Source organism: Nannobrachium achirus (genome assembly GCF_963921795.1).
Source record: "Nannobrachium achirus genome assembly, chromosome: 12".
Lineage (NCBI taxonomy): Eukaryota > Metazoa > Chordata > Actinopteri > Myctophiformes > Myctophidae > Nannobrachium > Nannobrachium achirus.
Window position 1 is genome coordinate 31,392,555 of NC_137832.1, and position 13,362 is coordinate 31,405,916.

Below are 13,362 nucleotides of genomic sequence, written 5' to 3' on the forward strand. Positions count from 1 at the left end.
ACTGAGGAGAAACGCTGAGACAGACAGACAGACAGACACTCACTCAGACATTCGCAAAATTATAGTATAGATGTATTGCGACCGAAGGTCGCAGCATACTATGAGAAATGTCGTAGCTTGTACATCCGTCCGTCCCTCTTTCAGTACAGGAAGTGATGTGTGCCGGTGACCCCAAACAAAATGCTTTGAAAATAGGTCTGCTATTTTCAAACATTTTGTACTTTTACTTTTGTTACTTTTAAGTACATTTAAGTACATTTTGAATTCCAGACTTTTACTTGTAACAGAGTATTTTGATGTTGCAGTATACCCAGCAAGCATGGTCAGGACCAGGACCAATCAGTGACATCTCGATTGGGGCCAGATCAAGTCAAACCATGACTAGTCAGAGAACCCCTGGTATAGAGCATTAACAAATGCATCCACCAGGGGCATTGACAACTCATTCTTATGACTTCCTATCTAGCCAAGCTTTATAAACTATATAGAATACAAAGAAATACGCAAATATTCGACTTCGGTGAACAACATCGAATAGTGACTTTGATATTCGAATATTCGAATAGTTGGTGAATGCCCTACAGAGCACTCATTCCCCCCACTGACCAGTTTGGGCAGGTTCCTCCTGGAGAAGACCCTTCGGGGGCAGGACAGGTGCAGGTGTCTGGAGATCCAGCTCCTCATGTTGAGCCACTCCGCCGTGCCCCGGGGCGGAGGCCCGTCCTCGCGGTGCAGCAGCACCAGCTGCTTCTGGGCTCGCACAGCACTGCCCTCCAGCATGCGCTCCAGCTACGCACAGGCAAACACACACACACAAGCGCGCAGTCGCACACACACACACACACACACACACGCACACACACACACACACACAAAGGGACGTGCAGAGAATGTTAGTGCTGCGACGCGTTGTGAGCTTGGAGGTCGGCTATTTTAGATTCTTGATTTCTACACAGAGAGGGCGATTCTTTCAACATGAGATGCTACATTCAAGTTCAGGAGAGTTTGGACGAGGCAATTCTCTTGACTGCTGCCTTCAGGTATGCCATGTAAAGGAGGGCATTTGCGTTTCTTTCACCATAGTAAAAACTGCATTCATGGTCTGGAGAGGGCACTTTTTACAGACTGATAAAAGGGCAGGGGCTCAAGCCCCCTTTGCTGTCTATGTGTGCACGTGCCTCACACGCGCACGCACGCACGCACGCACGCACTCGCACGCACGCACGCACGCACGCACGCACACACACACACACACACACACACACACACACACACACACACACACACACACACACACACACACACACACACACACACACACACACACACACACACACACACACACACACACACACACAGTTAACACAGTTGCCCTTTTGATTCACTCGGACTGAAAGACCGGCAAAAAATACTCTCCCGTAAACTATATCCATGTGACATTTGCTGAGCATGCATGCACTGTATCCAGCAACATCCTGCTTACATGCTTAGTTGTGTCAGGTACCGCGGACAACTGCATCTTTGCAGGTGCAGAAAGGGATTTGTTTCTATGTGCCGCGTTCCGTCAATCAAATAGCACTAATCCTAATCATAATACGGCTACAACTCAATAGTGTTTCAGTGTTTCATTAATTATCTCTAATAGCTGCTTATCCTGATTAGCCTAATTACAAAGTAATCTAGTGCCTACTAATCACATCTTAGACCAATCACACACTCATTAGCTACAATATGCTTCTGGCAAGCAAGCTTTATGCAGAGGCATTAAGGTGCACAATGATCTCTCAAAGGGGCAGGTGGTATACTTTTTTATCTGGGAGACAGAGAGAGACAGAGTTCGGGCAGGATTTCTACATATTTTTGCAAGGTCACATTCCACAACAGTACATTTGCAAAACTGAGTAACATAATTCAGTGTGAATATTACACTTGCAGGGTAACTGATTTGAAGATTGAAAATAAGGACATTTGGTTGTTTGATCATCAAAGTCGAGCGTGAAGATGCACATCAAATCCCATGCTAGTTCCCCTGCTAGCAGTTTTCAATATGAAAAAACAAAAACAAAACATCAGATATACAATGTTCTTTGGCCTCACCTCCCCCACGGTGGGCTCTTGTTCTCCCAGTCCCACAATGATGATGCAGTCGGCCTGTCGGATGCAGCGCTGGGTCCAGGGGGTCAGGGTGGGGTCTGACTGGTACAAGACAATACGGTGGATGTCCTCCTGCTGGCCCAGCCAACTGGACAAACGGTACTCATGGACACTACAGTACACAGGGATAGATCTAGCATGAGTGCTGTTTTGATCTAATTCATCCCAACCCCAAAATACCTCATTTAGGAAGCTATCTACAGCACATATCGTCACTGTGTCTGGACAAAACCTCTTAACTACATTTTTGAGGTTTTTGATTTTTTGGCATAAATCAGGGCTATTGTTAAAATAATATTGAATCAATGGAAAGTAGTAAAAAGTGCTTGGGACAAAACCTCCTAACTCCACACTTTCTGCCAAACCAGCTATTGAACACCCTTTACGTCTGTGTGTTGGTAAAAATAATATTGAACCAATGAAAAGTAGTAAAAAGCCCTTCGGTCAAAACCTCCTAACTCCACTTGAGCTCATTTTCCCGAAAATAAACATTTTGGAGTAACGAGGTTTCGCCCCGACAGCAGAGATATCTTCCTTGCAGAATAAATAAAATCAGTGCCTTGTGCGTGCCACCTTGACATTGCAGCGGTCTATGTGGTGATCAATACTATTTAATACATTTTGCAATCTGGATACAGTTCAATACTAGTAAGAAACCCTGAGGGCGAGATGGGCACATGGGCGCATGCACTCATGGGTGACGGAAGATTGCTGGGCGAGCACTGGCGCTTTGGCATGGGATCAACTTTGACCAAAATAAATGCACACACCTAGTTTGCTGGGCAACCAGACTATTGTCCTGGGAAAGCTTTATTCTCTGTTTCTAGTTAGTTGGTTAAGCTGGACAAAATGTGTTCATATCTTCCCAAATATGGAGATGACTGACCTCTGATGTCATAGATGTCTGACGTCATAGACCACATGTGACGCCTCATTAACTTTTAATGAGGCGTCACGATGACATATGATGCCATTGCGTATAGGGCATAGCGGTGGGGGTAGTTTACTGGTGCCACAAAAATATCATCCATTCATTTTCCCAGACTTTTACAAAAATATTTATATCAATTATTTTAAGCCTAGAATCAAGCCATCCAGGATCCTTGCAATTATACAAGTTAGGAAATTACATCTAAAACAAAACAATGTGAACCACCAACTTGTAGGGAACACAAACATGGCCATGCAGGAGCAGAAATGTGATATTCCTTTTCAGGGGAAGTTTCCCGAGTTCCGTAGTCAAATAGATTTGTTAAAACAAGGAGCTGAGGCTCGTGTGTACCGGGGCACATTCCTGGGTAAGCCGACTATCGTTAAAGAAAGGTTCCCCAAAAAGTACAGACACGCCGTCCTGGACGAGAAGCTGACACACCGCAGGACCGTGCAGGAGGTGCGCGCCATACTGAGGTGCCGAAAAGCAGGTATTCCTGTACCCGTCGTCTACTTTGTGGACTACACCACTCACAGCATGTTCTTGGAGGAAATCGTGGGGTCCATGACGGTCAGAGACCACATAGCTTCCAGCCAACAGTCCCCGTCACGACCAGAGCAGGACCTGGAGCAGTTGGCCAACAGGATTGGTCAGGTCCTGGCCAACATGCACGACGAGGACGTCATCCACGGAGACCTCACCACCTCCAACATGCTGCTGAGGAGCAGCGTGGAGGAGAACCCTGCAGGGATCGACCTGGTGCTCATTGACTTTGGCCTGAGTTACGTCTCCGCCCTGCCGGAGGACAAGGGGGTGGATTTATATGTGCTGGAGAAGGCCTTCCTGAGCACCCATCCCAACACTGAGACGCTGTTTGAGAAGCTGCTGAAGAGCTACACGGCCACGTCCAAGAGGTCCCAAGCTGTCATCAAGAAACTGGACGAGGTCAGGTTGAGAGGGAGGAAGAGGTCCATGGTGGGCTGAGAACATACGCTGAAATCGGCATTATTCTTTTTTTTTTCTTCTTTTTTATAAAGAAATGGGCATGAGTTTAACCCATTTAGGCCTAGAATTATTGAATGCTTTAACTATTGAAAAATAGCAGATATACAAGCTCACAGCGCGGCACCGAGTGCCGCGCTGCGAGCTTGTAGATCTGCTATTTTTGAAAAAGTCGTGAAAATGTGTGCAAATCTTTGAATATGTATTTTCAAAGCGAACGTTTCTAACTCAAATTTTGCTTGTTTGGGGGTCCTTCACATGAAAAGGTTTGAGAACCACTGACATAGTGGTCTCTCAAGAACAGACTAACTGAGCTCCAGTTAATGGAAAAGGACCTTTTCTTTGACGATGGCTAACCAGATTGCTGACATAGAATCAAAGGTTTTTCAAAAAACCTTAGGAGGATTCAAAAGACACTTAAAGAATCGTGTCAAAATTCAAATTTTCTCAATTTTTCAAAAATAGCAGATCTACAAGCTTGCAGCACGGCACTCGGTGCTGCGCTGTGAGCTTGTATATCAATAGTTAAAGCATAAAATAATGATACACAATAATGTGTACCCGTTCTAAATGGGTAATAGTTCTACTGTATATAGAAGATGAATTGTAATTATTTTTTTCATCAGTCACAGATCAATGTGATTTTTGTTTATGATAATCATGATCATTGAGCGTGGCTTACCGCTCCTACGTCTGGCTTTGTGTGTAGGAGCACAGAACTCCATGTATGGAGATACCTAACGTCACGGACAGAAAGGCCCAAACAAGGAGATTTCCTTTTACGAGTTAATCCCCTTTATTATATAGTTATTTATATTATTATTAGTGTGGTTGCAACCAGACTTTTGTATTTTGATTATGACTATTTTTAATGTTACTACTATTATATTCTTTATTTATAATGTAAAGCCTCAACAACATTAAAATGCTCAAGTGTACATACATGTACCTATTTACTGTCTGTTCCCACTTTCCACTTATATGGCTGCATCCGAAAACACATACTATATCCACAACTTTCCAACATCCCATCGTGCATTGCGCAGAAGTTGCACGGAGCTTCCGGTGCCGCAGCCGAGTGTGATCTACAAGCTCACAACGGTTGCATCTGTGACGTGACGTGAGCTTGTATGTCTGCTGTTATCCGGAAGTGTGGTGCAAATAATTCTCCAGTAAATTCCCGCGGAAAGAGGTGGATACTTCATACTCAATATGGGTCCATTCTACAGTTCAACATACTTTTGTGTGCATCCGGTGGGTGGCCAGTAGAGGTACTACACCTACACATTTCTGTTTCTGTGTATATTGTGCAATGTAGTTTACTGGACAAATATTTATACCCTAGATGTGTTTAATAGAAGTCAATTAGAATTCTGGTTATATGCTGCTGTATTGTCACTACTGCATTGCGATATTAGTGTCCAGTGCTTGCATGCTATAATATTTCCCAGACATATACGCACATAATAATGATATATATAATAATAATTTAATGCAAGGAAAAATTCCAACCTGTCCAAGGCAGCGGAGCCCAGTCGCTGTTTGATACTGTCACTGGTCAGGAGCAGAGTAAGGCCTGCAGAAACATGTACAAATCCAACTTCATCAAAGACATTCAAACAGTTATGTATGGTGCATCAAAGCGGCTGGTACACTGACCACATGGTGTTGGTGTCCGGACCGCAGTCACGACATCCTCCCTCACACAAACTTTGTTCAAAAATGCAAGTATTGTCTGCTATGTAGTGAACAGTTGAATATATATGAGTTCTATTACATTACTCTAAACTGAGTCCTGTATGTCCATTGCTGGTAGGTCGCATAAGAAACATACATTTTAAATACCTTATTAACCACATGAACTCCAGAGTCCCTACTCTGGGGTGAACATTTGGTGCAAATAGCAGAGCTACAAGCTCACAACGTGTCACAATGGAGCATATTGTGAGCAGGTAGATCAGCTATTTTCTGTGAGAGAATTAGTGTAGATGGAAATATATTTGCAATGCATAGCAAGTAAAGAGCCTCATTTAGAGCCCTGGGGGGCCCCATTTAACTACTACGGTTGCAACTAAGAAACTATTAGCAAAAACTACTAATGTTGTTTTGATTGCTCTACTCTAGACCAGTGGTTCTCAACCTGGGGGTCCTCAAATTATTTTGGGGGGTCCCCAGATGATTAACCTGATGTGAAATATTGTTTTCTCCCTCAACAGTAAACAAACCAACATAAAGTATACAGTAAGTGTATAGAAAGTGACAATTTTAAGGACCTTTTAATACCTCTAAATTGACAAATTAAACACTGGCCAAATTGTCAAATATCAGAGGCAGAAATTGTGAAAATAGCCGATCTACATGCTCTTGTAGATCGACTATTTTCACAATAGAACCATGTTATACAAAATGTAATTCCTCAACTCTTAGACCTCGTCAGGTTGGTGGGGGGTCCCCAGTTAAAATATGATTATTTTGGCGGGTTGTGACCAGAAAAGGTTGAGAACCACTGCTCTAGACTAGTCAGAACAAATCAAATGTCAATGTGTCTGCACTGCAGGATGAACAGTACCAATGCCACTGAGTGCGTGCTGCAGCTCCAGAGTGAAGGCGGTGAGTGGCACCTCGTCGGACACGGGTAGGATGGTGACAGTCGCCAGGTTGGACACTGGGGTCCCTGCATCCCATTTGCTGCCGGGGGTGTGGAGGCCCAGACCGCGAGCTAGAGTGGATGTGAGGATAATGTTAGTGCATGCCAGCCGTGCACACTGGGAAGATTACAGTAGCTGCAAGCAGAGGAGCCACTAACATGTCATACTGGATGACCCAATAATCATTCAAGAATAACTTCCAAAAGCCATGGTATTTGAGGGACAACAAACACCTATATTCAACTTTTTCATTTGCATGATCTTACCAGTGAAAGACACATTCATTGAACAGAATCTATTTACCATGTTATGATGGCTTACCAACAAAAGTGATAATACACTCACGCGTGCACACGCGCGTACACACGCGCGTACACACACACACACACACACACACACGGCAGAGCCTATTAGTATGGATTTATTTATTTCAATGGTAAATGGTAAATGGAAGGAATTCATATTGTGCCTTACTCCAAAGCGCTTTACAGTGTATTCCACATTCACTCATACACACCGATGGCAAAGGAAACCATGCAAGGCACCAACCTGCTCATCAGGGAGCAGTTAGGGGGTACAGTGTCTTGCTCAAGGACACCTCAACGTGCAGCCAGAAGGAGCCGAGGATCGAACCGGGAACCTTCGGATTCCAAGACGGCCGCTCTACCTCCTGAGCCACTGCCGGCAATAAGTCAAAATATATACTTACAAGTAGCATGTGTACCTGCCAACGGTCCGTTGACCTGCTGCATATTACCCAGGATCTTCTGTCCCAGTAGGTGGATGAGTCTGGTGACTACCTGAGGATAGCGTCTCTTGATGGAGTTGAGAGCCCCCTCAGGTAGCTTGGCCAGCTCAGAGTCCCTGACAGCATGCACAGTGGTGGCCCGGTTCATATGTGTCAGAGCCTCAACCTGGGGAAATGACAGTTCTAGTAAGCCAGTGTAGTAGAAATGTATAGAGTAACAAATATGTGTATTATATCGTTGTTGTCGGGCAGAAACCTTGTATCTCCAAGTTTCAAATGTGTACGTTCTTTCGCAAAGTAAATCCCTGCTTCATCGTACAAGGCCGTCGCACAAAAGTAGTGAAAACAGCAGATCTACAAGCACACAACGCCTCGCACCGCGAGGCGTTGTGTGCTTGTAGATCGGCTGTTTTCACTAGTTTAAATCATTTTTAAAATTATAAATGCAAAACGAACGGTTTTGGACATACCCGTTTTTCACCCGACAACGACGATATACTTGTTTTCCTTCCATTCAATCTCATTGAATGGGTGGTCAACCAGCTGCAGCTGTCAAATCTTAACAGCTGAGTTCTCCCCCACGCTTACTCTCTCACTCTGTCAGCAAATATGTACTGTGTGTAACTATTTGTATGTTGTCCTTATCTTTAGTACATGTCCTTATAAGACCATGTTTAGCATCTCTGTCAGAATGGACTATAAGAGCTGTATGATAATGGGGCAGGGGAGGCTTGTGCCCGGAGGGGCTGACAGGAGAGGCCAGGAGGCCTGCTCCTCTGATGCTGTGAATGCTGTCACTCTGTTCAAACTTTTTGCCTTTTTGAATAAAACTTTGTCAATTCTTCAAATCCTTCATCCTTGTGGAACATTAATTTGTTGCCATCACACCAGCTAGTTTTAAACTTGCTAAAATAGCAGATTTACACACTCACAACGCGTTGCATCTCACAACGCATTGCGAGATTGTAGGTTTTCCAGGTTTAAATAAATTAAAACCTACAGTAGAAATAATAATAACAATATTGGTATAACACCTTTCATATTCTAACAGAAAGCAGCTCAATAAGGACCACAGTGGAAATATGTCTAAGAATCATCCTTGATGATTTAAAATTATGCCAGCTGATGTTTTTCATTTTTATTATATTTTATTTATTATCTTCTTCAACTATTGTCAGATTTCAGACAAGCTGAAAAGTGACTGTGCCCTAATAGGGGACCAAAACACTAGCTGCTGTCACATTTGTTTTTATTTTATTTTTATCTACGGCCCGTAGGGTTAAGTCTGTTGTCTCCATCTCCTCTCCCCTCTTCAAATAACATGGTCAATCAGTAGGTGTCCTACACAACATCAGGGTGGTGTACGTAAGGAGACCACCTCCAACCACTGCTGTTGTAACTAAGGATATTGTATTATTAACTCATTGATTGCCAAGGCCCGAGTTTCCCGAGTTATTACAGTAGTCCCAGGCTGCCACAGCCTGAGTTTCCCGAGTTGGCAGCCATTTTGAAAAAAGAAAAAACTTTTTTATTTTTTTCAAAAAACCTTTTTTATAAAGAAAATTCCAAAAATGCCTAAAATGTATTAGGCATGATCGCAATCGCGAAATTGCATGTTTAGCCCCATAACAAACACATCTTTCAAAATGGCAAAATGTTCGTTTTGTCTGACTTTGAAGGCTTCTATCTCATGAATGCCTGAACGGATTTCCAAGCGGATTCTTTTGTTTGAAAGCTGTTAAAAAGTACTACACATATGGTCCATCATCTAGGAATGGGCGTGCACGATCCGTGCACTAAAAATTGATCTGTGCACTAGACATTTAGGTACGTGGCAGTGAGGAACTTGGCGGCCATTTTGAAAATGGCAACTCTACCATACAGATTGGTTAAAAATATTTTAGTCATTAAATAGTCCTGAATTGTACCACCAGTAAGACTCCCTAATAAGATAAGCGACCGTCACGTCGCATACACAAACTTTAGAAGGCAATCGTAGCCAATCAGGAGGGAATATGGGAAATGGGACAGATCCGTGTTAATGACATGACTTTAGAGATACTGTGTACCGCTTTGTGTGATTTTAGGCCAAAATCTGTAGGAGCAGTGTTCAAAGATGTGTTTTGTAAAAATAGGCCTGATGGTGGCGCTAAATGGGACAGATGCATGTTGATGAGATGACTCTAGAGATACTGTGTACCGCTTTGCGTGATTTTAAGCCAAAATCTGTAGGAGCAGTGTCCAAAAAACTGTTTTGCTAAAATCAGCCTGATGGTGGCGCTAGAGGAGGGCCAAGTGAGAAATGAGGAGTGGAGGTTGTGGTTTGGCAACCAAGGAGTGTGTGTGCAAAGTTTGGCATGGATAGGGGCAACGGTGGGTCGGTGGCGGAGATATGAGTAGGACAAAAGTGTGACGTGACGGACAGCTGACAGACGGACGGACAGACAGACTGACAGCCGGGGGAGGTTTTGATAGTAATTGTGACCTGACTTTTGCAATTAAATGTTTTCAAATCAATTCAAATCAATTTTGGACTCACCACACCAATGAGGTCTCCACGACCATACTCCCCTGTCAGCTCTTTCTTCCCATCATCCTTTGCAATGACAGAGCGCAGCCGGCCGCTGAGAACGATGAAGGTGCTGTCCGACTTTTCTCCCTGTCTGAGGGAGAAAGAAAAACAACAACATTTGAGCACTACTGTTATGATATTTTGCAGATGTTTTTATCCTTTCATATACAGTAAATCCTAGACCAGCCAATGTATGCGTTGGCCCAGAGGTGAACTTAACAACCACACCTTTGACAAACAGTACAATATTAATACTTGTTTCTTATCTACCTGTAGACGGCCCTGCCAGCCTCCACAGCCATCCAGTCCAGAGCAAAGTCAATCTGTCTGACGAAGGACGACACCCTCTTCACCACCGTATGAGCAAAGTTCAAAACTACCCTAGGCTCCTCACGTATGATCCTGCACACACACACACACACACACACACACACACACACACACACACACACACACACGCGCACGCACGCAAACACACACACAAAATGCAGATCAGTATTCCAAATTGCTTTTCACACTTGACATTATTCGACATCCACTGTTAAGTTTCCGTTGTTTGTACTTCTATAGTATGCAATATGCATGGCTGTGCATGTGGTCGCCATTTCTCCACACCGTCCATGTAGACACCTACTCATAGAAGTGGGCCTTTGATATGGAGAGGAACGTGCAGTCCCTCTGTGCTCTAACACTGAAGATGAGCGGCTCTCCGGTGAGCACGGCCAGGTGGCCCACCATCTCCCCTGGGTGGGCCACAAACAGCAGGGTGTCCTCCTCGCGGTCGATCATACGCTGGTACACATGGAACATCCCTGAGATCACAAAGGCCACGCTCGCATCCTGGGGAGAATACACGCACGCGGAGATTAACCACTTAAGCTCTAAAACAGGGGTTCTCAAACCTTTTTAGGCCTGTGACCCCCAAAATAAACATATATGAACTGGGGACCCTCACCCTGACAAGCGCTTGGAATTGTAGGTATTACATTTAATGTGACTCGGTTCCACAGATAAATAGCGCTGTGAGCATGTAGATCTGCTATTTTCATAATGTTAGCCTCTTGCTTACTTTATATTTGAAAGTTTGGCCAGTTTGGTATTAAAACTCTGTCTTGAAAATCCTTAAATTGTCACTTTATAAATGTGCAGATACCCTGTATACACTTATGTTGGTTTGTTTACCGTTGAGTGAGAATTATTTTTTACATTAAGCTAATCATCTGGGGACTCCACTTGGGGTCCTGACCCCAAGTTTGAGAACCACTGCTCTAAAACAACAAATAGTCAAAATAACCGCTATATAAGCTAAGGCCGAGTTATTTTTGAAAGTCTTTACCTATTATAAACCACAGAATAGGCACAGGTTTAAAGTGGGTAAGGAATAGGGTTAGCCTCCAAAAAGAAAAACTAAAAACATTAGATAAATAAAGAAAAGCAACAGAGATGTGCTCTGTGACATCTCAAAAGACGAGACTGACCTGGTCCCCCTGATTGGCCACCAGACATCCAGCTTTGACCTGACGTATATTGACTCTGCCCTCCAGCAGATTCGGGTCCTAAAAGAAGAATAAGGATTATAATTTACAGTTCAGGAATATAACGGATGCTCATTATGCAGAGTGACTTACAGAGGACAATACTGAAGTAAGCTTCATGAGTCAATAAACAGTTTAGTGCAGGGGTCTTCAACAGGGGGTCCGGGACCCCTAGGGGATCCTCAGAGTTACTACGGGGGGGCCGCCCAATCTTTGTGATTTAAATTAACAACTTGAACCCTTGCATCCCTATTCTGAGGAGAACTTCATCCCCAAATAGCAGATCTACAAGCTCTCAACGCCTCACGCTCGAGGCGTTGAGAGCTTGTAGATCTATTTTCAGCAAATAGGTTTGGTGTAGAGGTGAAAAAGAGAAGATCAAGTACAGAGTGAAAGGTCGAGTTAATTAAAAACACGAATCCAACATAGACTGTTGACAGTGCAGTCAAACAAGTCTATGAATCTATCTATCGATGAAAATCTGCATCACGCATTTATACAATGTGTAGAGGGGGTCCCTGCTTCCTCTCTCTCTCAGCTTAAGGGGTCCTTGGCCTGAAAACGTTGAAGACCCCTGGTTTAGTGAATAGAGCGATAAGAAAACAAGTAGATGCTACAAAGTAATTAGGATAGTGGGTAAGCATAAACCTGATAACAGCATGTAGCATCTGTGGGAAAGCAAAGCGCGCGCATACATCTACCTAAAAGACATACATAGCATATGTGAACAAGCACAACATTGCACATCTGCGTAACACAACTAGCATAAAAAAGCAAGCAAACTCTAAAATGAATCACACCCAGTTTGAAGTGAGCGGTGCTCTTGCCGAGATGGCACATAATAAACATGAGCGGTGGAGTTAATTTCATTAAGCGTCCAGATGTAGGAGCGGTTAGCACCGTTCAAAAATAAGGAGTGTGAGTGAGAAAATGTGCATTTTCAGACTGCAGTGGAAGATGGTACTGACAGTGATAATTCACTGGGGGGGAATTCCAGGTCTATTCCAATTAATCAAAATCACAATATTGAGCCAAAAAAAAACAAAGGAGAATTAAATATTAAATGTTTCAAAGATGTTTGTAGATACAGTAGTTGTAGATCTGCTATTTACGGCGAATGTTCCCACCAGAGTTGGGATGCTAGGGTTCAAGTGCTTAAAGCTTCAGGTCTGTATGCAGAAACAGACCCAGGCCATACAGTACAGTACCTGCAGTTGGATGACCTGTAACAGGTCCTTCTTGGCTGCTTGGAAGATGGCGCTGATCCTGTTATATTGACCATGGTTGGTGTATCCCCCTCCAGGCAGTGTAGTGTCACTGTAGTGGTACACAGCAGACGGGACGTCCTGCATGGTCACACTTTTCTTCCGGCTGGACTGAGAGGGAATGACGGAAGAGAACGTAAGACTTGATCATTGATCAAGTCATTTCAGTCTATGGTTTTGACAGTTGAAACTAAGCTAGGATCCCTGGCTAATAAAGCATTATATGCCTTAACACGTTATAACTAAAATAAAACGTTTAAAACACTGTAAATATTTTATTTATCTTAGAAATAATTCATGTGCTAATAAAAAAAACACCTTAAGTCTGTGTTCTGTGGGGGGAGGCGGTGGCGCGGCTGGGGTAATGACTGAATGTAGTTGATAACGACTGTGTTTTTGTTTTTAGTTTTCTTCATTTTTTTCTTTTCATTTTTTTTTTTAAGTATGCATGTCCAAAACTGAAAATCAATAAAAAAATGTATTAATCACAATCATTCCTCAACATGC

General features: G+C 43.4%; 2 protein-coding genes across 4 annotated transcripts in view; one reads left to right on the forward strand and one right to left on the reverse strand.

The window, feature by feature from the left end:
- pnpla7b (patatin-like phospholipase domain containing 7b) overlaps window positions 1-13,362 on the reverse strand; it is a 50,157-nt gene that overhangs the window by 15,658 nt on the left and 21,137 nt on the right. For 2 of the 3 annotated variants that reach the window (XM_080739415.1, XM_080739414.1), the window contains exons 17-26: window positions 12,799-12,966; window positions 11,534-11,611; window positions 10,690-10,895; window positions 10,326-10,457; window positions 10,023-10,146; window positions 7,445-7,649; window positions 6,657-6,806; window positions 5,600-5,663; window positions 2,098-2,266; window positions 607-789 (exon numbers count right to left, since the gene is read on the reverse strand). In XM_080739415.1, coding sequence (XP_080595541.1) covers window positions 607-789; window positions 2,098-2,266; window positions 5,600-5,663; window positions 6,657-6,806; window positions 7,445-7,649; window positions 10,023-10,146; window positions 10,326-10,457; window positions 10,690-10,895; window positions 11,534-11,611; window positions 12,799-12,966 — 1,479 coding nt within the window. The remainder of the gene's footprint in view (window positions 1-606; window positions 790-2,097; window positions 2,267-5,599; window positions 5,664-6,656; window positions 6,807-7,444; window positions 7,650-10,022; window positions 10,147-10,325; window positions 10,458-10,689; window positions 10,896-11,533; window positions 11,612-12,798; window positions 12,967-13,362) is intronic. The other variant, XM_080739416.1, reaches the window with a different exon arrangement.
- Window positions 3,332-4,069, forward strand: LOC308294945 (EKC/KEOPS complex subunit TP53RK-like; the record flags this gene model as incomplete). Its single annotated transcript, XM_080737882.1, has 1 exon — window positions 3,332-4,069. The coding sequence occupies one exon, from the start codon at window positions 3,332-3,334 to the stop codon at window positions 4,067-4,069; it is 738 nt and encodes a 245-aa protein (XP_080594008.1).